At 40.8% G+C, this 15,295-nt stretch overlaps 1 protein-coding gene across 1 annotated transcript in view; it reads left to right on the top strand.

The window, feature by feature from the left end:
• Positions 1-15,295, top strand: part of LOC133557816 (dynein axonemal heavy chain 9-like) — a 363,451-nt gene that overhangs the window by 243,723 nt on the left and 104,433 nt on the right. Inside the window, exon 44 of the mRNA XM_061908637.1 lies at positions 1,006-1,154. Within this exon, the coding sequence (XP_061764621.1) occupies positions 1,006-1,154 (149 nt within the window). The remainder of the gene's footprint in view (positions 1-1,005; positions 1,155-15,295) is intronic.

Genomic DNA, 15,295 nt, shown 5'->3' with positions numbered 1-15,295 from the left:
TTAAGCACGGAGACATCGCGGGCACTGGAGCATCTTAATCCATTATTGCAAAGTGTGCTAGTACTACTTTTCTTGGTCAGTGTGGTCCTAACTTATTTTACCTCATTAGCCAGCGCCTTTCCCTCAACTATCCGTACCCCATCAAGTGGAATATTAAGTGGAGCTCTAGAGTAAGTGTATTTTACTATTATGTTGTATTTCTTCTATTTAGGATTTACCACACCAATTCTGTTTTTTTTTTTTTTTTTGCACCAAGCTTCTTGTTGAGGATTTTGTTGTCTATTTCAGTTGGGTGCAGGTTTATAATGTTGAGGCCCTTTTACCCACTTGGGTCTTTCCAAAGGTGGTGGAGAGGTTTGGTCTCTTTTATACACATAATGAGTTAAGATTAGGAATAATTTCCTAATTAATAGTGTCAAAGCGCTTTGAGTACCTTGAAGGTAGAAAAGCGCTCTACAAGTACAACCCATTGTCATTATCATTAATTGTACAGGACACATATGTATAATTCATGGACACATAATTTATATGTGGCGGTCTGAATATGTTTTTGTTTGATGGTGGAGGATGGATAAATATTTTAATTTGTACAAATGAAATAATAACTTTCATTTAATGTTTTTTTTGCATTTCTAAAATTTTCTATCTTTCTCTCCCAAAAAAGTGCAAATTTGTGAGGTAAAATTACAAAATTAGCAGGCACTGATTGTTTCATCCCAAAAATCTGATTTCAAATGTCCTACCATTACACCCCTATTAAGTTGTAGTGGTAGAAAATTCATATTTGGAGTCTACGTGTTAGATTGTTTTAAAGTGCAGTACACAAATAGTAATGTTCTAATTCATTTCTCCAGAAATGTGACAGTCCGGTTATGATGAGCGTTAATGTTGCTGTGTGCCTTTAAGTCGCCGTCTATCCTAACTCTTTGACACTTCTGAGTTACACCGCTTGTCTTTCAAATATAGCAAAAAATGTTGCAGATAAAAGTCTCATTCTCCCTTCAGAGACTTTGCGGAGGAGAAACTGGGGGCCAAGTACGTGATTGGCAGATCTCTGGACTTTGCTGCGTCCTTTGAAGAGTCAGGTCCAGCAACGCCCATGTTCTTCATCCTCTCTCCTGGAGTCGATCCTTTGAAGGATGTAGAGAAACACGGTAATGCTTTCGTCTGTTTTATCTTTAATAAGCTATACCATTTGCCTGGCAGCATGCAGGCATTTATCAAAGCGTACATAGAGTGAGCACAGCTGTCATTTCTTCACGTTAGGGGAACGTGAGATTTTTGTCAAAGGGACTATTGGAGTCAAGCGCAATACTTCCTACTCTGTTTGCAACATAACATCACTAGTGAGAGAGACCATCATTCCAGCTCTGTGTCTTTTCTGTGATAGAAGGCATTACTGCCATCACACTCGGGGTAGCTTGAAGGGATTTGAACTAAAGGTCACATATTTCTGAGATCACCACTGCTTAATTAGAGGCAGCAAAAAGTGAATGCCATTGGTTTCAGAGTTACCTCCCCTTCTGAATAATGTGAATGCATTGTATTGCTGTTGTTGGCACCATGTGGAAAGACTGAGCTTTTGTAATGACTTGAAACAGGGCACCTTGGAAACCAGTGTCGTCTAAATTGACTGCCAAATAATGTAATCTAGATATTGACTCCAGCTCTGTGGAAATAGTCAATCAATCAATCAATGTTTACTTATATAGCCCTAAATGCCGCAGCCCGGACTGGGATAAAAATACGTTTTTAGGAGAATGTGGGTTACTACACAATTCGGGGTCACAATTTGTTAGATAGCTCAGTTTTAAGGTCATGTTTGGGTACATTTTGGATCCAGTAAGCAGACATGTGAAATGTCTGTGAAAATGCGGAAATCTGTGTTTTTAAACATTCAAATTTTGCATCAAAATATCACTACCCCCGCCTCCAAAAGACATGCACCTGGGGATAGGTTGATTGGCAACACTAAATTGGCCATAGTGTGTGAATGTGAGTGTGAATGTTGTCTGTCTATCTGTGTTGGCCCTGCGATGTGGTGACTTGTCCAAGGGTGTACGCCGCCTTCCACTCGAATGCAGCTCAGATAGGCTCCAGCCCCACCACGACCCCAAAAGGGACAAGCGGTAGAAAATGGATGGATGGATGAAATATCACTACTTCATTTTGTTAATGAAAGATTGTACCGTGAAGGACAAGAGTTGAAGGAGTGTCAGAAGATGGAGTAAGTTGTTTTGATGACATTCAGACTTTTTCTTTTTTCAGCAATCGAGCACTATCTATACATCCTTAGCTTCTTTGCGAAACCACATAATACTGGAAATGTCCATCCATCCATCCATCCATCCATCCATCCATCCATCCATCCATCTTCTTCCGCATATCTGAGGTCGGGTCGCGGGGGCAGCAGCCTAAGCAGGGAAGCCCAGACTTCCCTTTCCCCAGCCACTTCGTTCAGCTTTTACCAGGGGAACTCGAGGCGTTCCCAGGCCAGCCGGGAGACATAGTCGTCCGTGAAAACCTGTCCGACCGGAATTCTGCAACAATAACAAACAAAAGTTCCATGGGTGAATTATGAAAAAAAATATATGATCCAAACAGAAATTGTTGAATGCTTGCCTCAACTGTAGGCATTTGCTGTTCCTCCTGTCTAAACGCCGCACCAAATTGCAGGACTGGGACACGATCAGAGGCGCAAAAACAGGCTCGCTAGTCAGCATTGAAAAAGAGCAAGATGGCGGCGCCCGGACGGGCTGCGACACTGCGGTGCTCTTGCTAAAGATGGAACATTTGGCGGAAATGCCGGACAGTTCTGCATACTTCATGGCTGGCTCGCATCGTGGTCACTCCGTGATCACGTACGACCGCCAGACACTTCTGGATATGGACATATTGGGCCGTTTTGGACTGATAGACGCGGGCGTGCTAAACATGCTAACTAGCTTGGGGATACATCGGCGGCTACATCCAGCGGCCTGTGAAGCAGGGGAGTCTAGTAGCAGCGGGGGCCGTCTACGGAGCAGACGCCAGCGGTGTGATCGGAAACGCGGATGTCGAGCGGGGCTAAAAACAAAGCAGAAGGCTAATCCCCACAGTACACCACTTCCCTCCACCCTGAAGACGGATTTAGATGGAAAATGCGAGACTACTGGTCTGGGTAAGGAGTCTGTTAAATTAGAACAAGTTTTTTCTGCTTTGAGTGTTTCAGAGTTGGACATGTGTTTTACTGAGGTGGCTAACTATGATGCGTGCAGTTTATCAAAGCAACAAACAAACAATCGGAAAATCCCCGTTACTGAGGAGGCTAACTATGATGCGTGCAGTTTATCAAAGCAACAAACAAACAATCGGAACATCCCCGTTACTGAGGTGGCTAACCATGATGCGTGCAGTTTATCAAAGCAACAATCAAACAATCGGAACATTCCCGTCGTATCAATTCCTAGATATGGTCGTAATTATACTGTATGCACTGGGCATAATAAACACAACATTATTAATATTGCTACTACGGATAATTTGATCAAAAATTCCCTAAAACAGCCCACTACCTATAATGTAGGTTTTTTAAACATAAGATCATTGTCTCCCAAAACGTTGTTAGTTAATGATATTATCAGAGACAACAATCTTAACGTCATCGGTCTCAGCGAAACCTGGCTTAAACCAAACGACTTTTTTGCGCTAAATGAGGCATGTCCTCCTAACTTTACACATGCGCATATTGCCCGTCCGCTTAAAAGGGGTGGGGGGGTCGCACTAATATACAACGAAAACTTTAACCTTAGTCCTAACATAAATAATAAATATAAATCGTTTGAGGTGCTTACTATGAGGTCTGTCACACCGCTGCCTCTACACCTGGCTGTTATCTACCGCCCCCCAGGGCCCTGTTCGGACTTTATCAATGAATTCTCAGAGTTCGTTGCTGATCTAGTGACACACGCCGATAATATAATCATAATGGGGGACTTTAATATCCACATGAATACCCCATCGGACCCACCGTGCGTAGCGCTCCAGAGTATAATTGATAGCTGTGGTCTCACACAAATAATAAATGAACCCACGCATCGCAACGGTAATACGATAGACCTAGTGCTTGTCAAGGGGATCACCGCTTCCAAAGTTACGATACTCCCGTATACTAAAGTATTGTCCGATCATTACCTTATAAAATTCGAGGTTCAGACGCATGTTCGTCAAACTAATAATAATAATAACTGCTATAGCAGCCGCAACATTAATACGGCCACAACGACAACTCTTGCTGACCTACTGCCCTCGGTAATGGCACCATTCCCAAAGTATGTGGGCTCTATTGATAACCTCACTAACAATTTTAACGACGCCCTGCGCGAAACCATTGATAACATAGCACCGCTAAAGTTAAAAAAGGCTCCAAAAAAGCGCACCCCGTGGTTTACAGAAGAAACTAGAGCTCAGAAATTATTATGCAGAAAGCTGGAACGCAAATGGCGCACGACTAAACTTGAGGTGCACCATCAAGCATTTAGTGATGGTTTAATAACTTATAAACGCATGCTTACCTTAGCTAAAGCTAATTATTACTCAAATCTCATCCACCGTAATAAAAACGATCCTAAATTTTTGTTTAGTACGGTAGCATCGCTAACCCAACAAGGGACTCCTTCCAGTAGCTCCATCCACTCAGCTGATGACTTTATGCAATTCTTTAGTAAGAAAATTGAAGTCATTAGAAAGGAGATTAAAGACAATGCGTCCCAGCTACAACGGGGTTCTATTAACACGGACACGATTGTATATACGGCGGATACTGCCCTCCAAAATAGTTTCTCTCGTTTTGAGGAAATAACATTAGAGGAATTGTTACAACGTGTAAATGGAATAAAACAAACAACATGTTTACTTGACCCTCTTCCTGGGAAACTGATCAAGGAGCTCTTTGTATTATTAGGTCCATCAGTGCTAAATATTATAAACTTATCACTTTCCTCGGGCACTGTTCCCCTAGCATTCAAAAAAGCGGTTATTCATCCTCTCCTTAAAAGACCTAACCTCGATCCTGACCTCATGGTAAACTACCGACCGGTGTCTCACCTTCCCTTCATTTCAAAAATCCTCGAAAAAATTGTTGCAGAGCAGTTAAATGAACACTTAGCGTCTAACAATCTATGTGAAACCTTTCAATCCGGTTTCAGGGCAAATCACTCGACGGAGACAGCCCTCGCAAAAATGACTAATGATCTATTGCTAACGATGGATTCTGATGCGTCATCTATGTTGCTGCTCCTCGATCTTAGCGCTGCTTTCGATACCGTCGATCATAATATTTTATTAGAACGTATCAAAACACGAATCGGTATGTCAGACTTAGCCCTGTCTTGGTTTAACTCTTATCTTACTGATAGGATGCAGTGTGTCTCCCATAACAATGTGACCTCGGACTACGTTAAGGTAACGTGTGGAGTTCCCCAGGGTTCGGTCCTTGGCCCTGCACTCTTCAGCATCTACATGCTGCCGCTAGGTGACATCATACGCAAATACGGTGTTAGCTTTCACTGTTATGCTGATGACACCCAACTCTACATGCCCCTAAAGCTGACCAACACGCCGGATTGTAGTCAGCTGGAGGCGTGTCTTAATGAAATTAAACAATGGATGTCCGCTAACTTTTTGCAACTCAACGCCAAAAAAACGGAAATGCTGATTATCGGTCCTGCTAGACACCGAACTCTATTTAATAATACAACTCTAACATTTGACAACCAAACAATTAAACAAGGCGACACGGTAAAGAATCTGGGTATTATCTTCGACCCAACTCTCTCCTTTGAGGCACACATTAAAAGCGTTACTAAAACGGCCTTCTTTCATCTCCGTAATATCGCTAAAATTCGCTCCATTCTGTCCACTAAAGACGCTGAGATCATTATCCATGCGTTTGTTACGTCTCGCCTCGACTACTGTAACGTATTATTTTCGGGTCTCCCCATGTCTAGCATTAAAAGATTACAGTTGGTACAAAATGCGGCTGCTAGACTTTTGACAAGAACAAGAAAGTTTGATCACATTACGCCTGTACTGGCTCACCTGCACTGGCTTCCTGTGCACTTAAGATGTGACTTTAAGGTTTTACTACTTACATATAAAATACTACACGGTCTAGCTCCATCCTATCTTGCCGATTGTATTGTACCATATGTCCCGGCAAGAAATCTGCGTTCAAAGGACTCCGGCTTATTAGTGATTCCCAAAGCCCAAAAAAAGTCTGCGGGCTATAGAGCGTTTTCCGTTCGGGCTCCAGTACTCTGGAATGCCCTCCCGGTAACAGTTCGAGATGCCACCTCAGTAGAAGCATTTAAGTCTCACCTTAAAACTCATTTGTATACTGTAGCCTTTAAATAGACTCCCTCTTTAGACCAGTTGATCTGCTGTTTCTTTTCTTTTTCTTCTATGTCCCACTCTCCCTTGTGGAGGGGGTCCGGTCCGATCCGGTGGCCATGTACTGCTTGCCTGTGTATCGGCTGGGGACATCTCTGCGCTGCTGATCCGCCTCCGCTTGGGATGGTTTCCTGGTGGCTCCGCTGTGAACGGGACTCTCTCTGCTGAGTTGGACCCGCTTTGGACTGGACTCTTGCGACTGTGTTGGATCCATTGTGGATTGAACTTTCACAGTATCATGTTAGACCCGCTCGACATCCATTGCTTTCCTCCTCTCTAAGGTTCTCATAGTCATTATTGTCACCGACGTCCCACTGGGTGTGAGTTTTCCTTGCCCTTATGTGGGCCTACCGAGGATGTCGTGGTGGTTTGTGCAGCCCTTTGAGACACTAGTGATTTAGGGTTATATAAGTAAACATTGATTGATTGATTGATCTTCTAGCAAGCTTACTTGTTGTTGTCCGCGTTCGCTCTCCGAGCCACAACCTTGATGTTGATGATCATATTTGGATAATTACTATCCAAACACTGTTAGTTGCAAACCAGTTATAAATCTCGGGCATTTGTTCATAGTGAGCGAGAAGGTATATTTTTGACCTGATGGAGGTCACCACACCAAAAGCATATTACCTGAGGGCGCGGGGCCAAATCGGGAACGTTTTCTGAGTTATTTGCATGCGTGTTATAGATTTTTACATTACATTTTCAATTATAAGAATGTAAGTACTAAAAAATTATGTATTACATTACATGGGAAATTAAGTCTCAAAAAGACAGCAAAAAGAGGTTGGTGGATAAGATCAAATCTACAAAAAAAACGTGTAGAAATGCCCCCAACTGCACACAATTGTCGTCTTCACTTTAAAAAAATGTTTTCAGGGCTATAGAAATGTTCGTATTTTTTCGTCAGTTTTCTTTTTTTTTATAAATAGTGCTCACATGCCTGAGTGAGGAAATGAAATGCAAAACATTCAGCTGTTTAGCTTTTTTGCAAACCGCTTCAATAATTTTTTTTTCATTAGATATAAAAAAATTGCTTTCATTAGATATAAAAAAATTGCAAACTCATTTTTTAAAGAGTAGCTTCTCCTGTAGCTTAGCTATTTTAGATCAATTTAACTAGGTAGCTTATATCAAAGCTACAAGCCACAAAGAGAGAAAATGGAATGTGAATTAAGGCCAAAAGAATAAAGAGATAAAATACAAGACCGGGATAAATGAGAACATGCATACAGACGGAGGAGAGCCATGATGATCGGTTGGTGTTCGTATGATGAGTCACAATTGGCTAAAGTTTGGGCAAAACATTACAGACTGTCCAATCAGAGGCAAGATAAGGCGGGTCAACGAAAACTAGGAAGCAAAATCATAACAGTCGTACACATGTCACATGACAACAAGGGAGTCAGAGACAGAGGGACGCTTCAAGCTGACATTTAAAACAAAACAAAAAAACAGTTGACAATGGCAGCGGGATTCCCTCCCACAGTTTAGATGTTTTCTTTAGTAATGAAGACCACATCCAGGAAACCTACAATATTGTATGTCCTTGACCATATTTTGACAAATGTATGCGTTTAGAAAAACCTTGGTTTTTAGTTGTTTACTCTGTAAAACAAAATCAAAACTGCTCTCTTCATCTAATACATGGAACACACATTTAAGAACACAGATTAAAGGGGAACATTATCACCAGACCTATGTAATCGTCAATATATACCTTGATGTTGCAGAAAAAAGACCATATATTTTTTTAACCGATTTCCGAACTCTAAATGGGTGAATTTTGGCGAATTAAACGCCTTTCTATTTATCGCTCTCGGAGCGATGACGTCAGAACGTGACGTCACATAATAAAGCCGCCATTTTCTGAAACACATTACAAACACCGGGTCTCCGCTCTGTTATTTTTATTTTTTTCGACTGTTTTCCGTACTTTGGAGACATAATGCCTTGTCGGTGTGTTGTCGGAGGGTGTAATAAGTGAACCCACGCATTGCAACGGTAATACGATAGACCTAGTGCTTGTCAGGGGTATCACCGTTTCCAAAGTTACGGGACTCCCGTATACTAAAGTATTGTCCGATCATTACCTTATAAAATTCGAGGTTCAGACGCATGTTCGTCAAACTAATAATAATAATAATAACTGCTATAGCAGCCGCAACATTAATACGGCCACAACGACAACTCTTGCTGACCTACTGCCCTCAGTAATGGCACCATTCCCAAAGTATGTGGGCTCTATTGATAACCTCACTAACAACTTTAATGACGCCCTGCACGAAACCATTGATAAAATAGCACCGCTAAAGTTAAAAAAGGCTCCAAAAAAGCGTACCCCGTGGTTTACAGAAGAAACTAGAGCTCAGAAATTATTATGTAGAAAGCTGGAACGCAAATGGCGCACAACTAAACTTGAGGTGCACCATCAAGCATGGAGTGATAGTTTAATAACTTATAAATGCATGCTTACCTTAGCTAAAGCTAAATATTACTCAAATCTCATCCACCGTAATAAAAACGATCCTAAACTTTTGTTTAGTACGGTAGCATCGCTAACCCAACCCTTCCAGTAGCTCCACCCACTCAGCTGATGACTTTATGCAATTCTTTAATAAGAAAATTGAAGTCATTAGAAAGGAGATTAAAGACAATGCGTCCCAGCTACAACTGGGTTCTATTAACACAGATACGACTGTATATACGGCGGATACTGCCCTCCAAAATAGTTTCTCTCGTTTTGAGGAAATAACAATAGAGGAATTGTTACAACGTGTAAATGGAATTAAACAAACAACGTGTTTACTTGACCCTCTTCCTGGGAAACTTATCAAGGAGCTCTTTGTATTATTGGGTCCATCAGTGCTAAATATTATAAACTTATCACTTTCCTCGGGCACTGTTCCCCTAGCATTCAAAAAAGCGGTTATTCATCCTCTTCTTAAAAGACCTTACCTCGATCCTGACCTCATGGTAAACTACCAACCGATGTCTCACTTTCCCTTTATTTCAAAAATCCTCGAAAAAATTGTTGCGGAGCAGTTAAATGAACACTTAGCGTCAAACAATCTATGTGAAACCTTTCAATCCGGTCTCAGGGCAAATCACTCTACGGAGACAGCCCTTGCAAAAATGACTAATGATCTATTGCTAACGATGGATTCTGATGCGTCATCTATGTTGCTGCTCCTCGATCTTAGCGCTGCTTTCGATACCGTCGATCATAATATTTTATTAGAACGTATCAAAACACGAATCGGTATGTCAGACTTAGCCCTGTCTTGGTTTAACTCTTATCTCACTGATAGGATGCAGTGCGTCTCCCATAACAATGTGACCTCGGACTACGTTAAGGTAACGTGTGGAGTTCCCCAGGGTTCGGTCCTTGGCCCTGCACTCTTCAGCATCTACATACTGCCGCTGGGTGACATCATACGCAAATACGGTTTTAGCTTTCACTGTTATGCTGATGACACCCAACTCTACATGCCCCTAAAGCTGACCAACACGCCGGATTGTAGTCAGCTGGAGGCGTGTCTTAATGAAATTAAACAATGGATGTCCGCTAACTTTTTGCAACTCAATGCCAAAAAAACGGAAATGCCGATTATCGGTCCTGCTAGACACCGACCTCTATTTAATAATACAACTCTAACATTTGACAACCAAACAATTAAACAAGGCGACACGGTAAAGAATCTGGGTATTATCTTCGACCCAACTCTCTCCTTTGAGTCACACATTAAAAGCGTTACTAAAACGGCCTTCTTTCATCTCCGTAATATCGCTAAAATTCGCTCCATTCTGTCCACTAAAGACACTGAGATCATTATCCATGCGTTTGTTACGTCTTGCCTCGATTACTGTAACGTATTATTTTCGGGTCTCCCCATGTCTAGCATTAGAAGATTACAGTTGGTACAAAATGCGGCTGCTAGACTTTTGACAAGAACAAGAAAGTTTGATCATATTACGCCTGTACTGGCTCACCTGCACTGGCTCCCTGTGCACTTAAGATGTGACTTTAAGGTTTTACTACTTACGTATAAAATACTACACGGTCTAGCTCCATCCTATCTTGCCGATTGTATTGTACCATATGTCCCGGCAAGAAATCTGCGTTCAAAAGACTCCGGCTTATTAGTGATTCCCAAAGCCCAAAAGAAGTCTGCAGGCTATAGAGCGTTTTCCGTTTGGGCTTGGGCTTCAGTACTCTGGAATGCCCTCCCGGTAACAGTTCGAGATACTACCTCAGTAGAAGCATTTAAGTCTCACCTTTAAACTCATTTGTATACTCTAGCCATTAAATATACTCCCTTTTTAGACCAGTTGATCTGCCGTTTCTTTTCTTTTTCTCCTATGTCCCACTCTCCCTTGTGGAGGGGGTCCGGTCCGATCCGGTGGCCATGTACTGCTTGCCTGTGTATCGGCTGGGGACATCTCTGCACTGCTGATCCGCCTCCGCTTGGGATGTTTTCCTGCTGGCTCCGCTGTGAACGGGACTCTCGCTGCTGTGTTGGATCCGCTTTGGACTGGACTCTCGCGACTGTGTTGGATCCATTATAGATTGAACTTTCACAGTATCATGTTAGACCCGCTCGACATCCATTGCTTTCGTCCTCTGCAAGGTTCTCATAGTCATCATTGTCACCGACGTACCACTGGGTGTGAGTTTTCCTTGCCCTTATGTGGGCCTACCGAGGATGTCGTAGTGGTTTGTGTTGTGGTTTGCGCAGCCCTTTGAGACACTAGTGATTCAGGGCTATATAAGTAAACATTGATTGATTGATTGAACAGGGAGGGATTCAAGTTGCACCACTGGCCCAAAAATGCGAAAGTGGCAAGAAATTGGACGAAATTTGTTCAAAAAACGAGGGTGTGGGGAAAGCCGACGAAATGGTCAGTCGTTTGTTCCGCACACTTTACCGACGAAAGCTATGCTACTACAGAGATGGCAAGATTGTGTGGATATCCTGCGACACTCAAAGCAGATGCATTTCCAATGATAAAGTCAAAGAAATCTGCCGCCAGACCCCCATTGAATGTGCTGGATATTCCGGGATGGGTAAAATTTTGAAAAAAACTTTGAAAAATAAAATAAGCCACTGGGAACTGATTTTTATTGTTTTTAACCCTTCTGAAATTGTGACAATGTTCCCCTTTAAGGTAAATTGAGTTCATAAAAAATTTGACTGTACATAACCATGACCAACTGTTCCCAAACAACACACAAGTCATTGTTTTTTGTCATGATATTTATATATATTTTTTTTTTACTGTAAATAAAGAAAATTAATAATATTATAGGGGTTTGCCAATGAAAAGGCAAACTAAATAAATTCGTACATTGGGGTGTGGGGACTCCGAGAGGTAGTTGTAGGGTGTAGCTAAATGACAGTAGTTAACAGTAATGGACCCTCATTGGTCCATTTGTACACTCTTAGTTACATTAGCATTTATATATTACATGTGGGCCCATAGATGTCAGAGTTGCCACTGACAGTTTATTTGTGTTTTAGTTTCTACTCTGTGTGTTTAGTATTTCCTGTCCTTAGTTCCTGTCTAGTGCTCTTATTTTGGTTCAGCTTCCTGTTTGTCTCCCTGTGTCCTGTTCTCACTCAGCTGCGGCTGATTGGCATCTGGTCACACCTGATGTCAATTGGCCAGCCCCTATTTTACCTGCTTTGTTCCTCCAGTCAGTGCTGGATCATTGTCATTTGTATTGTTGTGTCAATTTCATTTTGTACTTGTCATTCCTACTGGTCGTGTGAATGCAGCGTAGCGGTAAGCTATATTTGGTAGTTGTTTTGTAGCTTACTGGTTTTTGTTCCCTGCTTCCGATTAGTTTGTTCACAGCCCTTAGTTTGTTATATCCGCCCATGTGCGTGCTTTTTGTTTGTTCCCTTTGTTTGTTGTAGTATTTTACATTAAAATCATGTTTGCTCACTCCATGCCTGCCTCCATCTCTGCATCTTGGGGTTCGTCAACAAATAACCCTGACATCCATCCATCCATCCATGTTCTACCGCTTATTCCCTTTCGGGGTCGCGGGGGGCGCTGACAATAGATATAAATTCTGTTAAATGTAACTGTGATGTAGCAAGCTACTTTTGCCATGTAGCTTATAGTGTAGCTTGCTACAATTCTCCGGAGATAGCTTTTCCTGTAGCTTAGTTTACTACATTTTCCAAATTGCTTGCCTATCCCTGAAAACAACATACAACAAATATGAATAATCCATCATAGCATCGGGTCCTCTCCAAGGTTTCTCATAGTCATTGTCACCGACGTCCCACTGGGTGTGAGTTTTCTTTGCCCTTATGTGGGCTCTACCGAGGATGTCGTTGTGGTTTGTGCAGCCCTTTGAGATACTAATGATTTAGGGCTATTTAAATAATAATTGATTGATTGATTGATTTCTTCATTAGTCACCTGTTTAGAAATAACTGGCCTTCCCAGTAAAATATGTACTGAGACAAAAACAAGTGGTTAAGAGCAACGCAATGTGCTGTCTTTTTTCAAGGTCGATGGGGAACAGCCCGAGAATCCTTAATTTTTTTCTGTATTTGGACCACAGTGGAAAATGGTTGGACACCCTGGCACTGGAGTATAAGTTGCATTTTTGGGGGAAATGTGTTTGATAAAATCCAACACCTAGAATAGACATTTGAAAGGCAATTTAAAATGAATAAAGAATAGTGAACAACAGACTGAACAAGTGTACGTTATATGACGCATAAATAACCAACTGAGAAGGTGCCTGGTATGTTAATGTAACATATTATGGTACGAGTCATTCAAATAACTATAACATATAGAACATGCTATACGTTTACCAAACGATCTGTCACTCCTAATCGATAAATCCAATGAAATCTTCTTCCTCGATGTCGCTTCTAAACAACTCTGCCAACTCCAAAGGTATGCGCCGCTTCCTCTTGTCGTTTTCTGCTACATATTTCACTACGTTCAGCCTGTAATCTGCAGTACATGATTTCCTTTTCTGTGCCATTTTTGTTCAGCCCTTCTCAGTTTTTATAAGTTACCGCCAACGATGAAATGATCCATTTTAATAGCTACGGCAGTAGCATATAGCATATAGCAGTTAGCATTCCATGACCCACAATGCACTTCTGCCATGACCCTCCCCCGCCGAATTCTTATTGGTTGACGTGTGTGTGACGATTGCTGACGTGTTTGACGATTGCTAACATTTTCTTTGAGATAAATAATATTATTTGATATTTTACGGTAATGTGTTAATAATTTCACACATAAGTTACTCCGAAGTGTATGTCGCACCCCCGGCCAAACCATGAAAAAAACTGCGACTTATAGTCCGAAAAATACGGTAGTTGCGTGATTTTGCAAACACTTGTAAAGTGTTTGGAAGGGGAAATCAGTATGCTTCTTTACCGTTCTGAAAGTTTTATTCTGAAAATTGTGATTTTGGAATATTTGTATAGCAAACCCCTATTATAGACTTACATCCCAAGACCATTAGGGAATAGTGAAAAAATATGAGTAACTAAGCCACATTTCTGGTTCATTTGACTCCTTTGTTCTGTTTGACTCACAAAAGCCATTGTAGATGAAACAAATCCAAATCAAGTTGATTTAGCTCAAATTGAAACAGACATTGAACCTTCATTAAATCCTTTTCTAATATGATAACAGGAAGGTTTTCTCCTGGAATTGTGTGTAAGAGGCACTATAATTGGATATCAGCAGCCTGACGCTTGGTCTTTTAAAGCTGGAAGTTATCATAACACCTCTGCCAAGAGAGAACAGTGGTCGTAACAGTCACTGAACTACAGCCACAAGCAAAAGGTTTTACGACAGCTGCTGGGTTTAGTCATTGATGTTACGTTTAAAATATACTACCATTGATTAAATGATTTTGGGCTCCATAAGAGGCTAATATTCCTGAGAAAAGAACCTTGCTATCTGTCTGGTTGTTGGTTGAGGTTTTAATGACACAAAACTAATTGTGTTTGTAAATCTCAATGGGACAGCACAGGTAAGAAGCTATTTCCTTTCCGCTTAAATTAAAGCTTTTAATGTCTTACTGAGCGTTAGATTGGAAACTCAGTTTCACTGTAAGGCTGGTGTCATTCTTAACACAGTGGTGGTAACTTCAGCTAAAAGTGAACATAGTGATGATTTTAATGTTTGCTTGAAGGGTTGTTTTTCAGAACCAATATTTACGAAGAAGTATTTCAATCAAAAGTGCTAGTTTTTATGGAACAATGCTGACAGTGAAATAAATCTCAGACTGTATTGAAAACAAATGTAAAAATCATGATGATGAAAAGATAAGACTTGGACTAGATGATTGTTTTAATGTTTAGTTATTTTGTTGTATGTTATTAATTGTTTTCTATATATATATATATATATATATATATACACATATATATATATATATATATAAATGTCTATATATATATATATATATATATATATATATATATATATATATATATATATACTGTATATGTAAATATATGGGGTGCCTTACCAGCTTTATGAGCCTCATCTGCCCGAATGCGGTAGGTAGCATCTTACCCGTGGCGGTATAAGCCCGACCTGACAATATATATATATATATATATATATATATATATATATATATACATATATATACAGTATACAAAACCAAATAGTGATACGGCATCACTTCTATAGTCTTGATAAATGACTACCGCAAGATGGCAGACAGCTGACATATGTTCTGACCAATCCATGATACATTTAGTGTATGTCTCATTTGCTAGCAGCAGATGGATAGCTAAACAGACAACAAAATGTTTTCTCAAATTGAGATATGTGAGTGTGAAGGACACTGCTAAGAAGAAGAAGC

Source organism: Nerophis ophidion, linkage group LG08, assembly GCF_033978795.1.
Source record: "Nerophis ophidion isolate RoL-2023_Sa linkage group LG08, RoL_Noph_v1.0, whole genome shotgun sequence".
Lineage (NCBI taxonomy): Eukaryota > Metazoa > Chordata > Actinopteri > Syngnathiformes > Syngnathidae > Nerophis > Nerophis ophidion.
This window is presented reverse-complemented; position numbering and strand designations above follow the sequence as displayed.